The 20,327-nt window shown below is 44.2% G+C and overlaps 1 protein-coding gene across 2 annotated transcripts in view; it reads left to right on the top strand.

The window, feature by feature from the left end:
- LOC138665091 (BPI fold-containing family B member 6-like) overlaps positions 1–20,327 on the top strand; it is a 52,328-nt gene that overhangs the window by 20,102 nt on the left and 11,899 nt on the right. For both annotated transcript variants that reach the window (XM_069752265.1, XM_069752266.1), the window contains 3 exons: positions 3,013–3,174; positions 10,691–10,758; positions 16,325–16,367. In XM_069752265.1, coding sequence (XP_069608366.1) covers positions 3,013–3,174; positions 10,691–10,758; positions 16,325–16,367 — 273 coding nt within the window. The remainder of the gene's footprint in view (positions 1–3,012; positions 3,175–10,690; positions 10,759–16,324; positions 16,368–20,327) is intronic.

Here is a 20,327-nt window from a genome sequence, read left to right as displayed (position 1 = left end):
TTAAATGAAAAAACACAAAAGAGAATGAAGCAAAAAGCAAAACATTGATCATTTCACACAAAACTCCAAAAATGGGCCAGACTAAAGTATTGGCACCCTCAGCCTAATACTTGGTTGCACAACCTTTAGCCAAAATAACTGCGACCAACCGCTTCTGGTAACCATCAATGAGTTTATTACAATGCTCTTCTGGAATTTTAGACCATTCTTCTTTGGCAAACTGCTCCAGGTCCCTGATATTTGAAGGGTGCCTTCTCCAAATTGCCATTTTAGATCTCTCCACAGGTGTTCTATGGGATTCAGGTCTGGACTCATTGCTGGCCACCTTAGAAGTCTCCAGTGCTTTCTCTCAAACCATTTTCTAGTGCTTTTTGAAGTGTGTTTTGGGTCATTGTCCTGCTGGAAGACCCATTACCTCTGAGGGAGACCCAGCTTTCTCACACTGGGCCCTACATTATGCTGGAAAATTTGTTGGTAGTCTTCAGACTTCATAATGCCATGCACACAGTCAAGCAGTCCAGTGCCAGAGGCAGCAAAGCAACCCCAAAACATCAGGGAACCTCCGCCATGTTTGACTGTAGGGACCTTGTTCTTTTCTTTGAATGCCTCTTTTTTTCTCCTGTAAACTCTGTGTTGATGCCTTTGCCCAAAAAGCTCTACTTTTGTCTCATCTGACCAGAGAACATTCTTCCAAAATGTTTTAGGCTTTTTCAGGTAAGTTTTGGCAAACTCCAGCCTGGCTTTTTTAAGTCTCGGGGTAAGAAGTGGGGTCTTCCTGGATCTCCTACCATACAGTCCCTTTTCATTCAGACGCCGACAGATAGTACTGGTTGACACTGTTGTACCCTCGGACTGCAGGGCAGCTTGAACTTGTTTGGATGTTAGTCGAGGTTCTTTATCCAACATCCGCACAATCTTGCGTTGAAATCTCTTGTCAATTTTTCTTTTCCGTCCACATCTAGGGAGGTTAGCCACAGTGCCATGGGCTTTAAACTTCTTGATGACACTGCGCACGGTAGACACAGGAACATTCAGGTCTTTGGAGATGGACTTGTAGCCTTGAGATTGCTCATGCTTCCTCATAATTTGGTTTCTCAAGTCCCCAAACAGTTCTTTGGTCTTCTTTCTTTTCTCCATGCTCAATGTGGTACACACAAGGACACAGGACAGAGGTTGAGTCAACTTTAATCCATGTCAACTGGCTGCAAGTGTGATTTAGTTATTGCCAACACCTGTTAGGTGCCACAAATAAGTTACAGGTGCTGTTAATTACACAAATTAGAGAAGCATCACATGATTTTTCGAACAGTGCCAATACTTTTGTCCACCCCCTTTTTTATGTTTGGTGTGGAATTATATCCAATTTGGCTTTAGGACAATTCTTTTTGTGTTTTTTCATTTAAGACAAAGTAAATGAAGATGATAATACCAAATAATTTGTGTTTGCAATCATTTTCAGGAAGAAAATGAGTATTATCTGACAGAATTGCAGGGGTGTCAATACTTTTGGCCATGACTGTATAAGTAATGTGGATGGAATATAGATGACTGTATATTGCAAAATGCCCCAAAAATAATATAATATAATAATAATATAATAATTTCAACATCCCATAAAATTAATATATACGGGAACGAAGGTAAATGCACAAAATAAAGCGGTAGAAGTACTCAGCAAGTGTGTAACCAATTAGTTATATGATGAAATAAAACATATCAAGCCTGAGATAAAAACAGAATTTGTGACAAACCGTAGTGCAGTGAACAATGCAAGTGAGTTAAAATGACAACAAGAAAATAATAATCCACACTGATGGAAAAAGGATTGCAATATACAGTATATAGAAGTGGGCAATTGGTGCTAATACAGTCAAGATGTACCGTAACTTAATGAAATCATCCAACTATGTATGTTAAATGTCTAACCCTACTAAAAGGGGAAAGTGAACCAGATATAATAGGGCAAGGATATTAATACAGCTAAAGACCACTATAGCACACCATGATATATATGAGTGGTTAAACGGCTCTATTATAAAGCAGCATATGTTATTTATCTCAACTTACTAAGAGGGGAGTGGGGTAGATATAGTAGAAAGAGAACCATGGCATAGTAGTATAATGCAAACATAAATATGTGTTGCCTGATCCAAGGACAGGAGGGAGGTCCCGGATCGGCGCACACCCCGACACGCGTTTCAGACTGTCCTGTTTACTTATAGTATACTGTATGTAGTTTAACCACTTGAATTTCGCTGTCACTTACAGAAAGCTGCATTCAAATGCCAATGGCTCCCATTGGCCATCATAATATGATATTAGCAGATGGGTTACCATGACAGTCGGGGGCCTGCTAAAAACCCTTATAACTTCCATTTTGGTCTTCTGGTGAAGATCAGTCACATTGGATATCAAAGATTTCATTACATATTGCAGTATATAGTAGGATATGTTATACAGTGTAGTATTTCACAGTATTACAGTATGTAATATAAGCAATCAAGTTATCACAAGTTCAAGTTCCCCAAGAGGACTAAAAAGATGAAGTAAAAATAAAAAAGGTTTAAAAAAATAAAATATTTCAAAAATAATCAAAAAATAATCAAAAGCTTAAATCAATGTTGCTCACTTAGGACCATTCAAGCTTGATAACACCTCTAAGCACACCTACTTCTAAAATTAAAGGAGTTGTCCGGTCAAAAATGATAAGTCTGACTTATGAATCCCCTGTAGTGCTGCAGAGATTCGTCGGTTTATGAGCCGTGACCGGTGGACTGCTGCATCACTAGACTAGGTGCGGCCTCGTTTTATACAAGTGTATGGAGCAGGGCCGCGCATAACTCATACATACCCACCGGTCATGGCTCAGAAACCAGCAGTGCAAACTGCGTGCGCTAGGGGGGGATTCATAAATCTGCAGTCACACAGACTTATCATACTGGATTGGACAACCCCTTTAATCAGTAACTTGTTTCAATTTGGTTTTATAATAATGTATACTTTTTCTTCCAGCTTCCATCAGGATTGCAAGATTACAAAATAAATATATTTGTGAATAAATCAGCTTTAGTTACAGCAACCAGCAAGAAAGCGATTCTCCATCTTTATTCAACTATGGAAGTCATTGCGTCTTCTCCAGACTCAGACTCCCAGACATTATTTGAAGTCAACTTGGTAAGAATTGAGCAATTTAAGCATTTTAATTTAGCCAGCAGATTATTAAAGAAGTGTTAAAGTTCATATAAACCCTTTATACCTTTATATGAAATCAGAGCTATATGGAGAAAAAGTAAATACCCTAATGACAGACCTTCTATAGCTCCATGCAAAATGGAGCCATGATATGACTATGTGCCTGAGATTTTATAGATATCTGACTAGGAAAACAGGGGTTCTTCGCCTACCTACTTGCTCTATTAGATATAATGGTAAAAGGGTAAGTGCTCAGTTACCCAAAACAGTAAGGGTAAGTTAGAACTGTACTATGCTGCCGCCCGGCCAGAGACAAAGCAGCCTTACCACCATTTCCCCAGACTTAGGACTATTTCAGACTGGTGGCTTTTAATAACCTGCTTAGACAGGCCAACTGGGCTTCTGATGCACACAAAACTATAATTAGTAGATCGTTCTTTGTACATAAATTCCATTGTTCTTGGCAGTGCCCATACAGTTTAGTAGCATGCTTAAAAATCATTTCACCTCACTATCGAGTGTTTTGCTTTTTCATCAGGTGATTGGCAGCCTGTTTATACTGCCCAATTATTGGGAGTGTTCATAGAATTTCTGGTTAACGATAATAGTCTAAAGGCGCCCTAATACTGCATTCACACATCTGTGTGTCGGGGTCTGAGTATGGACCGAGATCAGAGGCGTAGCTTGGGTTTTGATTCATGGGGGGCGAAGCGTCTGCCTGGGCCCCTAACCAGGTAACCTTGATTACAACTGGGTGACACACCCTAATATTGGAGGAGAACCTCAGCTGATGACTGCACTGTTACTGAAGATAATCTCTATATAAAGACAACATGGATATTACGGTCAGTCCTACAGAACATTGAAGAGATCATAGTACAGTTATAGATGGTGACTTACCGTCTTTTCCATCTGGCCCAGACCGACATGACAACTTCTTCCAGCCAGGATTCGTCTATAGAGAATACAACAAAGACATGTTTCACTTCTCATATTCCAGCCCCATTACCATCTATTCCCAACCTGCACAAACTCCTCATCCTGCTGATACCCCAATACTGAGCCGCTGCTGCCATATGTGTCCCTATTACTGCCCTGCTGTGTGGTTCTCTGTGCCCTCTAAATTCTAAAGCAACCCTCTATAATATAGTAATGCCTGGTGCAAGTGCCCTAGAAAACGGTGCCCATATTTTGCCCCCCAGAAAGTAATAATGCCCTGTGTGTCCCTTTGATAGTCAAAGTAACCTGAGTTCCCCTATAACAATAAGTGCCCACTTTACATTTAATAATGTCCCGATTCTGCCCCTGTACAGCTCCCCTATACACAGCATGATGCTCTCTTATACACAGGATAATGTCCCCTCACTTTATAATACTGTACCACCCACACAGTATACTGACCCCTTAGTAGCCTCCAAACTGTTTGATGGCTCCAACACTGTATGATGGCCCCTTCACTGTAATCCCACACTGTACGATGGCCCTCTCACTGTAATCTCCACACTGTATGATGCCCCCCTAGGTTGCCTCCATATAGTATAATGCACCAGATAGTCCTAAATGTAGTATAATGCACTCCCTATAAGCCTTCATATAGTCTAATGCACTCGCCATAAGCCTCCATATAATGAAGTATAATGCACTCCCCATAGGCCTACTATATATTGTATAATGCACTCCCCATAGGCAGACTCTATAGCACAAGGCAGCCCCATAGGCAAACTCTATATTGTATAATGCATTAAGCTGACCCTGTAGTATAAGGCAGCACCCCACAGGCAGACCCTGTAGTATAAGACAGCACCCCCATTGGCAGACCCTGTAATATAAGGCAACACCCCACAGGCAGGCCCTGTAGTATAAGACAGCACCCCCATAGGCAGACCCTGTAATATAAGGCAGCATCCCATAGGCAGACCCTGTAATATAAGGCAGCACCCCATAGGCAGACCCTGTAGTATAAGGCAGCACCCACATAGGCAGACTCTGTAGTATAAGACAGCTCCCCATAGGCAGATCCTGTAATCTAAGGCAGCACTCCCATAGGCAGACCCTGTAGTATAAGACAGCACCCCATAGGCAGACCCTGTAGTATAAGGCAGCACCCTCATAGGCAGGCCCTGTAGTATAAGGCAGCACCCCCATAGGCAGACCCTGTAGTATAAGGCAGCACCCCACAGGCAGACCCTGTAGAATAAGACCGCACCCCCATAGGCAGACCCTAAAAAATAAGGCAGCACCCCATAGGGAGACCTTGTATTATAAGGCAGCACCCCCATTGGCAGACCCTGTAGTATAAGGCAGGACTTCCAAAGACAGACCCTGTAGTATAAGGCAGCACCCCACAGGCATTCCCTGTAGAATAAGACAGCACCCCCATAGGCAGACCCTGAAAAATAAGGCAGCCCCCCTTAGGCAGACCTTCTAGTATAAGGCAGCACCCCAATAGGCAGACTCTGCAGTATAAGACAGCTCCCCATAGGCAGATCCTGTAATCTAAGGCAGCACCCCATAGGCAGACCCTGTGGTATAAGGCTGCACTCCCCCCACACAGGCAGACCCTGTAGTATAACGCAACCCCCATAAAAGATAAATAAATACTCACCTCTCTTCCTCCTGGTTCCTCCGCAGCTCTGAGCACCCGCTCATCTCCTGACAGCGGGCGACGGTTAGTGACGTCATTGCGCCCCCTGTCAGTGTCTGCATCAGTGACAGCTAAATGCCAGTACAGCTGACCTTGTGATGATGAGCGGGGCCCACTGCTGGCACCGGGGCCCCCTCCTGCTCAGGGGCCCGGTAACGGCTGGGCGGCAGTGCAGGGAGATCCATTCTCCCTGCTCTGCCGCAGAATGTAACTGTATCGGCGTGCTGCCCGTGCCGATACAGTTACAGTAGTATAGCTCTGGGTGGGCCCCCTCAGAGCGCAGGGCCCTGGCCAACCGCCCCCTCTGCCCCCCCAGTAGCTACGCTACTGACCGAGATTCAAGAACCAGCCACGTGTCTCCTGATCCAAACTTAACAGCCTCATACTGTATATGCCTCAGAGTCGGTTCGTGAATAGCGGACAGTGAAATACGGATGTGTGAATGCAGTATTACTCTTACTGCATCACTTCAAGCCCAGCTAGTGTCATGAAGCACAGCGAACTCAGTCGAGGGGTTCAAGAGAGGCCTGGATGTCTTCCTGGAGCAGAACAATATTGTATCATACAATTAGGTTCTGTAGAAGGACGTAGATCTGGGGATTTATTATGATGGAATATAGGCTGAACTGGATGGACAAATGTCTTTTTTCGGCCTTACTAACTATGTTACTATGTTACTATGTAAATGAGAAGAAGAGCAGTGAGATGAAGGCTATAAAATCAAGGGTTTTTCAATCTTTTAAAGACTGATACTTTGTTGCTTGCAGGCTAACCTCAGTCAGTCAGTGTGACTTGATGAATATATAGTTCCGCAATCTGTCAGACCACTAACGCGCAGCTATTGCAAAGTTACCATGGACATGTCATATTAAATTCTACAGCACGTCTTCAGGTATTCCCAGGTATATTAATCAGCACAATCAATAAAGGTCTATTCATATCAGCTTTTTGGGGGCAGCGTCCTTTCTTTATTCAATATGTTCATTCCATCATGGTAACAAACATTGACACTCCATGCTGCTCTTCATCTAGTCTCACGAGATGCGATATTTCGGGGGGACACAACCCATTTCTCATTTACTAATATGGACCATGTGAGCATCTATGAAAGTCCACATTACTATAAAAACATTTAGAAAATATATCACAGATTATAATGATGTATAGAAAACCATGAGACCTATTTACTAAACAGTAATAACTCAGCATGCTGAAAAGTGACCATAAAAATACACTAAAATGACAGCATTCGTTTACAGATAAGCGGATTGAGTTTGAATTTCTAAAAATTTGCAGTCTCGCATGAATTAGAACATTTTGAGATTCGATTCACAGTTTGAAAAAAAAAAACCTTGCCCATCACCATTTCCAACACTGCTGAAGCATCCGAGAGCAGGCTCACGTCATCTTGGATTGCTACACGGGCTTCCCCATAATGCCCTGCAGCAATGATATCTTATGGATTATCATGACCTGTACATTGGTGATCAGTATATGGGCCATCACAGATCAGATGTTCCCAGTAGAGCACGGTTTGAATAGCAGAGTCATTTTTCATTTCCAGAGTCACTGGGTAAATCTCTCTTCTGTAAAAGGTAAGCCCTTATGATCAGCAGGATACTCTCACATTATCGCTTGTAGACTGTAAGCTGTTATGATCAGCAGGGTCCTCTCTTTTTCTCTCTTGTAAAGTGCAATCTCTTCAAAGCCTCTGGGGTCCTCTCTAACACTCCTGTAGAGAGTAAGTTCATATGATCAACAGGGTCCTCTTTTTCTTTCTCCTGTAGAGTGTAAGCTTCTGTGGTGTATGAGGTCCTCTCTCTCAACACCCCTCTACATGTATTTTCCAAGCCATTCTAAGATCTCCGGTATTGAGATTTAATAATAATAATAATAATAATAATAATAATCTTAATAATAATCTTTATTTATATAGCGCCAACATATTCCGCAGCGCTTTACAGTTTAACAGTTTCAAACTGTTCAAACCAATTTGTCACGATTCACACCGTCACCGTCACACCTACGTCACAGATCGGGGTGACTTTAGGCCAACAGACGGCTATCACATGTGCAGGGGGCTTATCTTAGTTATCCCTCCACTCCACAATGTGATGAAAAAACCACACACAAGGCTATTGACCTCTTAGTTTACAGCAGGGGCCTATTCTAGGTATCCCACTGCTCTGCAATATACCACGAACTGCAGGGATTTATGTATATCCCGCTTACAGTTCCACTTAAAACTTGCAGCTCTCGGGCGTCCCCTTTACTCTCAGGTCAGATTAGGTACTGCACCTGGGGTAATTAGTCGCCAGAAAGGCTGCCTGCTATGTACTGGCTATTGGGCACGCTGCAGCGACGCGATAAATTACTCCCACTCAGACAGGAACAATAATTATCAACGCCGCAGTCGCTACAATGACAACCAAAGGCCTGCACAAATGTATGCTGCCACCAGCTTCGATTAAACGGGTCCGGTGCTAACCCACAACAGTAGCGTAATTCCCTTCAGGAGGCTTAGGGTACGTTTTAGAACAGGAAGAATTTGTGAGATTTGTGTGAATTTATTCATCGCAAGTCAAATTTTGAGGGAAAATTCTGTGAAGTTGTAAAATCGAATGTTATTAATCTATATATCTCATTCAAGGTTTAATAATTGTGCTGATTTATAAACCTGGCAATACTTGATGAATGTATCATTAAGTAAAGTAGTAAAGCAGCGGGTGTCTGTTACTTTTGCTTGATTTACATCAAGGATTCCTTCTAGTTGTAATTGTAAGTAATCTTCTGGTTGAGTACACTCTGACTGGTACAGGTCCCACTAACTAGATGCACATGTCCTTATAGTCCGTGTGTGACATCACTGTGGAAGTACAGTGGCCTAGTGAATCCACAATTCCACACCTTTAGTTAGAAATATTACATTCATCAGGGACTCATAACATTTTTTGCACAGTTTGTACAGATACGGTGTTTACCCTCAGCAGCTTGGCATACTTAGTGGGGCACTGGTGTTTTGTTTGTTTGTTCATTAATTTGATACTTTAGCCAATATTTTTCTGAAAAAAAAAATATTTTGGTGGGACAGCAAGTTATTTTTATGATAACACTGTTGACACTGATAACAATACATCTAGTAGTAGCCTTATTACAAAAAGTCCTATTAGGCTGTGTGCACACGATGCAGATTTTGTGCAGATCCGCAGGGGATTTTTCCCTGCAGAAACGCTGCAGAACCGTACAGTGATTTACAGTACAATGTAAATCAATGGAAAAAAAAAGCTGTGCTGATGGTGTGGAAAAATCCGCATAAAAACCACTGCGGAACAAAAGAAGTAGCATGCTACTTCTTTTGTGCGGAACTGCAGCGTTTCTGACCCCTTCCATAATAGAAATCTGCAGTGGGAAAAACAGCAGAAAATCCGCAGAAAATTGCATCAATTCAGTGGCAAATCCACACAAAAACCGCATAAAATCCGCGGCAAATCCGCAGCTGCGGTTTCTGCCAGGAGATGCAGATTTGGCGCGGAAAATTCTGCACCCCATTCCGCAATGTGTGCACATAGCCTTAGAGTGATTTTTTGCAGCATGTGACTGGGACAGAAATTTCACCAACAAATCTGCCTTGTGTTTAATCAAAATTGAGCTAAAAATATTTAAAGATTATTACACTACATGGAATCATACATACAGTTTGGGATGCAGTGTTAAGTCAAAGACCACAGAGGATTTAAAAGTAATGACACTTCAGAGGAAAGACTGACTCTTCACTGCTCTTTTACCAGTGGCGTAACTAGAGTCTGATGGGCCCCAATGCAAGTTTTGGACCAAGCCACCTCCATCCTGGTATATATATCCAATATAATGGTATATACATACACCATCATGCTTTATATATCCCCTATACTGGTATAAACAGCCCCCATCCTGGTATAAATCCCCCATTCTGCCGTTATCCTTTAATGCATAGACAGAAATATTTATCACAAAACAATCCTTATATTAAGAAAAACTCATAGGGAATCTACTTCAATACTTATAAACTAAAACCGAGCCCTGAGCAGGTGTTGCTCAGTAGCAGAAGAGACGTGAATACTTTTTCACCCTGAAAAAAACTTGACAGAAATGCGCGTCGGGGCGGAGGGATGCTGTGCTAATTCACCAAATCACTACAATCTGTCCTCATGCTGCATCAGCATAAATGCATGTCTCCTATATATATTACCATTCTTTTAGCTGCAATATCCAAAAAACTCTTGTACGTATATTAATTGCCCTGGTATTGTAATGCTAAAAATTGATATTATCATATTTACATTAAACAGCATCATTTCTGTGTCCATCAATTTTCAATACCTATTCTGAGTTTTAATTATTTGTTTTATTATATTTCTTAGTAAAATAAATATATTTTTTTATATTGGACATCTATTCACTTCTCTTCTGTTAAAAAAAAAAAAAGTAAACAATTATACTCCCTTTCCCTCCGCTCCTCCAACATGCGGCGCCCTCTTCTTAAGCGGGCAGGTGACTTTAGTGTGCAAGTGACAGAACATCACAGCCATGCGCCCCCCAATCACGAACACATCGACCTGTAATGTCAGTCACGGAGCAGACGGTTATGTGTATGAGTGTCCAAAGAAGACGACCATGGTCATTTCTCCCTTTCTTTTTCCAATTTCTATTTTTGGCTAAAAAAAAAAAAATTAAAAACAGCATCAGAAACTGCATGTACTGTATGATTCTTGCTGAAGAAAGTGCAACTGTGTCTCTCCAATAAATGTGGCAAATGAATAAAAAAATTACAAATATTCTTGAAGCTAACTAGCATGTTTTCATTTCCTTTTGCAGCATATGAACTTTAAACTCCAGTTTACAGCCAATGAAAAAACACTAGCCTTTATGATTTCCCTCGACAAGTAAGAAAAGACCAAAACATAGCTGAATGTTTAAAATTCACCGTATGTATTTTAGACTTCACATGCAATAGCATTATTGATTACATTTCTTTTGCTGAAATTCTAGTTCAGTACCTCGGCAATCACAAAATAATGTTTCTTCCTGGAAAAATAGTATTAAAACAGAGAAATTAAAATAAATCAAAGTGTGTCCAGAAGACAGTGAAACAGTCTAAATGAATCAGTTGTGTCTAACATGTTTACATTTTGTAATTTTAATAATGAGAGAACTTTTTAGTTAATTTAAATTAATTTAATTTAAATAAATTTAAATTAATCCAAACATTTGTTGCATTGTTTAAAGGGACTCTGTCACCTGAATTTGGCGGGACTGGTTTTGGGTCATATGGGCGGAGTTTTCGGGTGTTTGATTCACCCTTTCCTTACCTGCTGGCTGCATGCTGGCTACAATATTGGATTGAAGTTCATTCTCTGTCCTCTATAGTACACACCTGTGCAAGGCAAGATTGCTTTGCGCAGGCGTGTACTATGGAGGACAGAGAATGAACTTCAATCCAATATTGCAGCCAGCATGCAGCCAGCGGGTAAGGAAAGGGTGAATCAAACACCCGAAAACTCCGCCCATATGACCCAAAACAAGTCCCGCCAAATTCAGGTGACAGAGTCCCTTTAAATAAAAGGGTCTCAACATCATTCCCAAGGTACTCCCATTGTACCTAATGGCAGATGAGGTTTAACAATGATAAATGTAAGGTTATACACATGGGAAGAAGGAATCAATATCACCATTACACACTGAACAGGAAACCACTGGGTAAATCTGACAGGGAGAAGGACTTGGGGATCCTAGTTAATGATAAACTTACCTGGAGCAGCCAGTGCCAGGCAGCAGCTGCCAAGGCAAACAGGATCATGGGGTGCATTAAAAGAGGTCTGGATACACATGATGAGAGCATTATACTGCCTCTGTACAAATCCCTAGTTAGACCGCACATGAAGTACTGTGTCCAGTTTTGGGCACCGGTGCTCAGGAAGGATATAATGGAACTAGAGAGAGTACAAAGGAGGGCAACAAAATTAATAAAGGGGATGGGAGAACTACAATACCCAAATACATTAGCAAAATTAGGATTATTTAGTCTAGAAAAAAGACGACTGAGGGGCGATCTAATAACCATGTATAAGTATATAAGGGGACAATACAAATATCTCGCTGAGGATCTGTTTATACCAAGGAAGGTGACGGGCACAAGGGGGCATTCTTTGCGTCTGGAGGAGAGAAGGTTTTTCCACCAACATAGAAGAGGACTCTTTACTGTTAGGGCAGTGAGAATCTAGAATTGCTTGCCTGAGGAGGTGGTGATGGCGAACTCAGTCGAGGGGTTCAAGAGAGGCCTGGATGTCTTCCTGGAGCAGAACAATATTGTATCATACAATTATTAGGTTCTGTAGAAGGACCTAGATCTGGGGATTTATTATGATGGAATATAGGCTGAGCTGGATGGACAAATGTCTTTTTTCGGCCTTACTAACTATGTTACTATGTATATGTTACTATGTTAATTAATATTGCATTTGATGTAGCCATTCCATACTATGGACTCCAATTACGAATCTATACATGAGCCTTTATGATACATACTGTATGTTTAACAAACTGATTTCAGCTTCTGTGCCGATCTCAGAAGTTTTTTTGATCCTATGTATTAAATTTAAAGCTTGCTAGTGGAATTTTAAAAGTTCTGAGATAATATAATATAATATAGAACATCTTATTTTTTATATTGATATATTTTTAGCCAAGAAATCAGAGGTTTACCACATTTATTATCATCTCCTTAAAGGTAACCTGTCACCCCATTTTTTCAAGATGAGCTACAAATACCGTTAAATAGGGGCAGAGCTGGGCTTTACATTAGTGTATTTTGTGAGCCTTTATTCCCCACCTATGCTGCCGAAATACCTTTGTAAAGTCACCGTTTTGGCTGTCACTCACGCTGGTCAGGTCATATGGGCGTGGTGACAGCGCTGTTTCTCCCCCAGATCTCCGTTGGTGGCATAGTGGTGTGCGCATATCCAACTGGCGAATCCACTGTGCAGCTTGAAGGAAAATAGCGTGATCTGCGCTATTCAGCCATTTATCGGTGGGCGCGGCCATCTTTGTGAGGCCGCGCGTGCGCAGATGGTTCTTCTCGGCTTCCCGGGGCTTCAGGAAAATGGCCGCGGGATGCCACGTGTGCGCACATGGAGATCTCGGCGGCCATTTTCCTGAAGCCGAGTTCGCATCTCGGCTGCAGGAAAATGGCCGCTACGATCACCACTGGACATGCGCACACCACTACGCCACCAACGGAGATCTGGGGGAGAAACAGCGCTGTCACCACGCCCATATGACTTGACCAGCGTGAGTGACAGCCCAAAACGGCGACTTTACAAAGGTATTTCGGCAGCATAGGTGGGGAATAAAGACTCACAAAATACACTAATGTAAAGCCCAGCTCTGCCCCTATTTAACGGTATTTTAGCTCATCTTGAAAAAACGGGGTGACAGGTTCCCTTTAAATTGTTTTCTGGGGCAAAAGTTAAACACATGCTTAAAGGGAACCCATCATGTAAACCCCCCCCCTAAACTGCAGATATAGGGTTAATCTGCAGGCTAATAGCATTCTGAACCTTCCCGGTGCCCACACTGGGAGCCCCACTCTCGGGAAATGAACTTCATTCCTCATGACAGCCTTGGGCTTTCAGTCACTGAGGCGTGGCCAATGTGGCTTCAGTACATAGTGAGTGACAGATGTAAGAAGGCACCGCCACTGACTGAAAGCCTAATACTGAGTCAGCTGTCAGTCAGTGCCATGGTATGGTTACAGAAAACGCTCACTATGCACTGAGCAGTGAATGAAGCACCTCTATTAATGAAAGCCCAAGGCTGCCGGGGGATTGAAGTGCAATTCCTCCCGACAGCGGTGCCCTAAGTGCAGTCACCGGACAGATTCAGAATGAAATTAACCTGCAGATCAACCCCATATCTGCAGGTTAATAGCTTTTTTAACATGGCAGGTTCCCTTTAAGTAGATTCTCTCATCTGACTGATACTTATTAAAATGATATTTTAAGCACTTTTTTACAACTTTACTCATAAATCTGAAGATCTAAAATTTGGCGTTTTTAATCTCATAGAAAGAAACTATACTAAATTCATTCGGTATTTCAATAATAGCTGTGAATAAAGTTTCTGGGGAGGCTAAGCAAAAAATCACATCTTGCCCAAATAATCCTTTACACTTGTTAGTTTTACCAGTCAGGCAATTCATGATGCCCAAACCACGTGCAACATGAATTCACTCAGGTGTAATATTCTCTGAAATGCTCCGGTCTTTCAGTAAATATCTGGTTAGAAGATCTGACTTGGGACCACAGCTGGAGACCAGACTAGTCCAGCGCCACCCCATCTTCTCAGAACTGCTAGAGGTGATTGACTGGCCTCTCCCTCTCCTTATGGACCAGTCTACCACTTCAAACAGTGCTGCAAAGAGAGCATGACGGCAGACAAGTCTGATCTCCACCTATGGTCCTCAGCCAGATCTTCAAAATATACGCTGGACCATTTCAGAGAATAATATATCTGGATGAATTCATGCTGACCGCAGTTTGGGTAGTATGATTGATTATGACAGATTTTTTTTAATAATGAAATTGGTTTAAAACCTGATGACTGATCTGAAGAAATGCTTGACTTGAGTAACCTCATCACTAAAGCCTGTAATGTTTCTTGAAATTATTTTTATTTTTGTATTGTACAGGTCCTCCTCAAAAAATTAGCATATAGTGTTAAATTTCATTATTTACCATAATGTAATGATTACAATTAAACTTTCATATATTATAGATTCATTATCCACCAACTGAAATTTGTCAGGTCTTTTATTGTTTTAATACTGATGATTTTGGCATACAACTCCTGATAACCCAAAAAACCTGTCTCAATAAATTAGCATATCAAGAAAAGGTTCTCTAAACGACCTATTACCCTAATCTTCTGAATCAACTAATTAACTCTAAACACATGCAAAAGATACCTGAGGCTTTTATAAACTCCCTGCCTGGTTCATTACTCAAAACCCCCATCATGGGTAAGACTAGCGACCTGACAGATGTCAAGAAGGCCATCATTGACACCCTCAAGCAAGAGGGTAAGACCCAGAAAGAAATTTCTCAACAAATAGGCTGTTCCCAGAGTGCTGTATCAAGGCACCTCAATGGTAAGTCTGTTGGAAGGAAACAATGTGGCAGAAAACGCTGTACAACGAGAAGAGACCGGACCCTGAGGAAGATTGTGGAGAAGGACCGATTCCAGACCTTGGGGAACCTGAGGAAGCAGTGGACTGAGTCTGGTGTGGAAACATCCAGAGCCACCGTGCACAGGCGTGTGCAGGAAATGGGCTACAGGTGCCGCATTCCCCAGGTAAAGCCACTTTTGAGCTACAGAGAAGCAGCACTGGACTGTTGCTAAGTGGTCCCAAGTACTTTTTTCTGATGAAAGCAAATTTTGCATGTCATTCGGAAATCAAGGTGCCAGAGTCTGGAGGAAGACTGGGGAGAAGGAAATGCCAAAATGTCTGAAGTCCAGTGTCAAGTACCCACAGTCAGTGATGGTGTGGGGTGCCATGTCAGCTGCTGGTGTTGGTCCACTGTGTTTCATCAAGGGCAGGGTCAATACAGCTAGCTATCAGGAGATTTTGGAGCACTTCATGCTTCCATCGGCTGAAATGCTTTATGGAGATGAAGATTTCATTTTTCAGCACGACCTGGCACCTGCTCACAGTGCCAAAACCACTGGTAAATGGTTTACTGACCATGGTATTACTGTGCTCAATTGGCCTGCCAACTCTCCTGACCTGAACCCCATAGAGAATCTGTGGGATATTGTGAAGAGAAAGTTGAGAGACGCAAGACCCAACACTCTGGATGAGCTTAAGGCCGCTATTGAAGCATCCTGGGCCTCCATAACATCTCAGCAGTGTCACAGGCTGATTGCCTCCATGCCACGCCGCATTGAAGCAGTCATTTCTGCCAAAGGATTCCCGACCAAGTATTGAGTGCATAACTGAACATTATTATTTGATGGTTTTTTTGTTTGTTGTTAAAAAACACTTTCATTTGATTGGATGGGTGAAATATGCTAATTTATTGAGACAGGTTTTTTGGGTTATCAGGAGTTGTATGCCAAAATCATCAGTATTAAAACAATAAAAGACCTGACAAATTTCAGTTGGTGGATAATGAATCTATAATATATGAAAGTTTAATTGTAATCATTACATTATGGTAAATAATGAAATTTAACACTATATGCTAATTTTTTGAGAAGGACCTGTATATGAATTACTATATACTGTACCAGTATTATTTGTCTGACTGACCATCTGGCCCTGTTGATCTATTTCACTTTTTAGTACCCCAGTAGCCTCCATTATTTCTTAGAGTTATTTGATTACCATGCTTGGCTGTCTACTATGACAGCTGCATTGTGAAAGATTAGATCATATTTATTTTATTTTCTTAGGACCTTTCTCTCTCTAGAGTCATCCACAGTTGGAAAATTTGAGGTAAGATGGTAAATCATTTACAATATATGTGGAGACAGTCTGTCTACAATTTAATTCTGATTGTCTTGCCTCCAGCTCTCTGAAATCTTGTTTTTACATTTCTAAAATTGATAGAATATGCAATATATTTGGCTCAATAAATGATACTGTTATCTATCAGCTTTGGGGTCCTGGTTTTAAATATGCATTTGAAAAAAATACAAAGAGGTCCACTCTTTAGGTAGAAAGCTTTAATAAGAGGAAACCAAGCTAATGACTCTCGCAAGTGGGTGCTTACAGTATATAGGCGGCAAAGCGTTTGAACTGTATTTCTGTATGGTTTAGAACAGTGTTGACTGCTATGCCTTTATTCCTGATGTTAAGTGATTGGTAGATAGACTTCCTTTCCTTTCAGACTAAGTCAGACATATACATTTTACATACCTTTGTATAAGAGCAGCACTGTGGCTGAGTGGTTAGCACTGTTGCTTTGCAGCACTGGGACACTGGGTTTGAAACCCACCAAGCATAATATCTGCAAGGAGTTTGTATGTTCTCCCCATATTTGTGTAAGTTTCATCCCACGCTCCAAAGACATATTGATAACAAATCTAGATTGTGAGCCCCAATGGGGAGAGTGATGATGATACCCTCAACCCCCGGAGCGTTTTGCGTTTTCGTTTTTCACTCCCCTTCTTCCCAGAGTCATAACTTTTTTTATTTTTCCATCAATATGGCCATGTGAGGGCTTGTGTTTTGCAGAATGAGTTGTACTTTATCATGTTGTGTACTAGAAAACGGGAAAAAATTCCAAGTGCGGTGAAATTGCAAAAAAAGTGCAATCCCACACTTTTTTGCTTGGCTTTTTTTACTAGGTTCACTCAATTCTAAAACTGACCTGCCATTATGATTCTCCAGGTCATTACGAGTTCATAGACACCAAACATGTTAGGTTCTTTTTTATCTAAGTGGTGAAAAAAAATTCCAAACTTTGTTATAAAAAAATAAAAAAATTGCGCCATTTTCCTATACCTGTAGCATCTCCATTTTTCGTGATCTCGGGGAGTGAGGGCTTATTTTTTGTGTGCCAAGCTGACGTTTTTAATGATACCACTTTGGTGCAGATACGATCTTTTAATCGCCTGTTATTGTATTTTAACCCCTTCCCGACCTTTGACGCCACGTAGGCGTCATGAAAGTCGGTGCCAATCCGACCTGTGACGCCTACGTGGCGTCATGGCGGGAATGCTTCCCTGCGGGTCCGGTGACCGGGGTCATTTAAATGTCACCGTACCCGCAGGTGCAGGGGGACCTGTACTTCACCCCAGGGGGGGTGGCTTTGCCCCCCCGGGTGTACGATCGCTCCGGGTGACCTTTATTTCACCCCCTTCAGCTCTGATTGGAGCTAGCGTCCATGTGACGCTAGCTCTCCAATCAGATCTGTAGGGGCGGAGTAAAATATGTCTGTCCTCGTTCTCCAGACTCATCCCGTTGCTGGAAGCTGGAGAACGAGGACCCTGCGTTTATACTTGCCCCCGATCGCCGCCGATCGCCGCCGCTGCTGCTGCTCTGCCGCGGCTCCTGCCGCCTCTGCCGCTGCTCCTGCCGCCGCTGCCTGTGCTCCTGCCGCCGCCGCCGCCGCCAGGTACTCCCCTCTCTGCCATCCACCTCTGCGCTCTGCCCCCCTGATCACCCTCCCCCCCGATCTTACCCCCTGCCCCCCTTTTCACCCCCCCCCCCCCTGCTGCTGCTGCCAACTCTATCACCTCAGCTCTCCCAGCTCCTGACAGCCCCCGCCTGCCCCCTGGTGATCACCCCCTGCCCACTTGAGCACCCCCTGCCCCCCTGATCACCCCTGCCCCCCTGATCACCCCCTGATCACCCCCTCCCCCCCCTTGCCCCCCTGATCACCCCCTGCCCCCCTGATCGCCCCCCTGCTGCTGCAGCAGATTTCATCTGCTCCTGCTGCATTGCCTCAGCCCCCCGTGCCTGACAGCCTCCCCCTGCCCCTCGGTGATCACCCCCTGCCCCCCTGATCACCTCCTGCCCCCCTGATCACCCCCTGCCCCCCTGATCACCCCCTGCCCCCCTGATCACCCCCTGCCCCCCTGATCGCCACCCTGATCACCCCCCTGCTGCTGCTGCCGATTCCATCTGCTGCTGTCGCATCGCCTCTGCCCCCCGCGCCTGACAGCCCCCTCCTGTCCCCCGGTGATCACCCTCTGCCCCCCTGATCACCCTCTGCCCTCCTGATCACCCTCTGCCCCCCTGATCACCCCCGTCCCCCAGATCATCCCCTGCTGCTGCCGCCGATTCCATCTACTGCTGCTACTGCATCGCCTCTGCCCCCCTGCGCCTGACAGCCCCCTCCTGTCCCCAGTGATCACCCACTGCCCCCCTGATCACCCCCTGCCTCCCTGATCACCCCCGTCCCCCTGATCACCCCCCGTCCCCCTGATCACCCCCCATCCCCCTGATCACCCCCCGTCCCCCGATCACCCCTGCTGCTGCTGATTCCATCTGCTACTGCATCGCCTCTGCCACCCCCGCTCCTGACATCCGCCTCCGCTCCAGACATCCGCCCCCGCTCCTGACATCCGCCCCCGCTCCTGACATCCGCCCCCGCTCCAGACATCCGCCTCCGCTCCAGACATCCGCCCCCGCTCCTGACATCCGCCTCCGCTCCAGACATCCGCCTCCGCTCCAGACATCCGCCCCCGCTCCTGACATCTGCCCCCGCTCCTGACATCCGCCCCCGCTCCTGACATCCGCCCCCGCTCCTGACATCCGCCTCCGCCCCTGACAGCCGCCCCCGCCCCTGACAGCCACCCCTGACATCCGCCTCAGCTCCTGACATCCGCCTCCGCTCCTGACATCCGCCTCCGCTCCTGACATCCGCCTCCGCTCCTGGCAGCCGCCCCCGCTCCTGGCAGCCGCCCCCGCTCCTGGCAGCCGCCCCCGCTCCTGGCAGCCGCCCCCGCGCCTGGCAGCCGCCCCCGCGCCTGGCAGCCCCCTCCTGCAGTAGAAAGTTTCACCAAACACTCGCACATACACACACGCACACTATAATAAAGTTTAGCTTTTTACACACACCACACACACAATGTCCCGCTCATCCCAGTCATCCCAGTCACAAAGGCTGTACACAGCTGAGGAGGCATATTCCTTTCTTGCCTCCGAAGCTGATAGTGAGGGAGAGGACCCCACTTTTCTGTATTCCTCCCACTCTTCCTCCTCTAGTGACACCGACTCGCCACCCCCAAGATGTCGCAGGTCGAGAAATCGTCCGGAGCCCAGGGGAGGAGAGCCGGAGCCCAGGGGAGGAGAGTCGGAGCCAAGTGTAAGTGACCCCCAACCTAGTGCTAGTGACGCCCAACCTAGCACTAGTGCCCCCGTCTGGACCCCTGTCCCTGAAAATTTTGCTCCACGGATTCCTGATTTCATTCCCCAATCAGGAATCCAATTTGAGACTGCCAACCTCCGGGAAATAGACTTTTTCAAAGTCTTTTTCTCGGAGTCAATCGTCAGTCTCATGGTGGAGCAAACAAATTTGTACGCCCTGCAATTTTTTGCCGAAAACCCAAGTTCATCATTTACTACTTGGAGTCCCGTTGACTCTGTAGAAATGATGAAATATTGGGGACTGGTCCTTCACATGGGAATTGTGAAGAAACCAGAAATTCGCCAATACTGGAGTACTGATATTTTATATCAAACTCCATTATATGGCATGGTTATGATACGCAAACGTTTTGAGGCGATTCATAAATTTCTCCACTTTAGGGACAACACGGACATCCTTCCTCGCGATGACCCGAATTTTGATAGACTGTTCAAAATTCGGCCGGTCATCGAACACTTCAGCAACAAGTTTGCTGAAGTGTACATTCCCCAAAGGGAAATTTGTGTGGATGAATCCCTCATCCACTTCAAAGGGAGGCTTCAGTTCCGTCAGTACCTGCCCAGCAAAAGGGCAAGGTA

This window comes from Ranitomeya imitator, chromosome 2 (assembly GCF_032444005.1).
Source record: "Ranitomeya imitator isolate aRanImi1 chromosome 2, aRanImi1.pri, whole genome shotgun sequence".
Taxonomy (NCBI): domain Eukaryota; kingdom Metazoa; phylum Chordata; class Amphibia; order Anura; family Dendrobatidae; genus Ranitomeya; species Ranitomeya imitator.
Note: the sequence above shows the minus strand (reverse complement) of the source record. Positions and strands in the feature narration are given on the sequence as shown.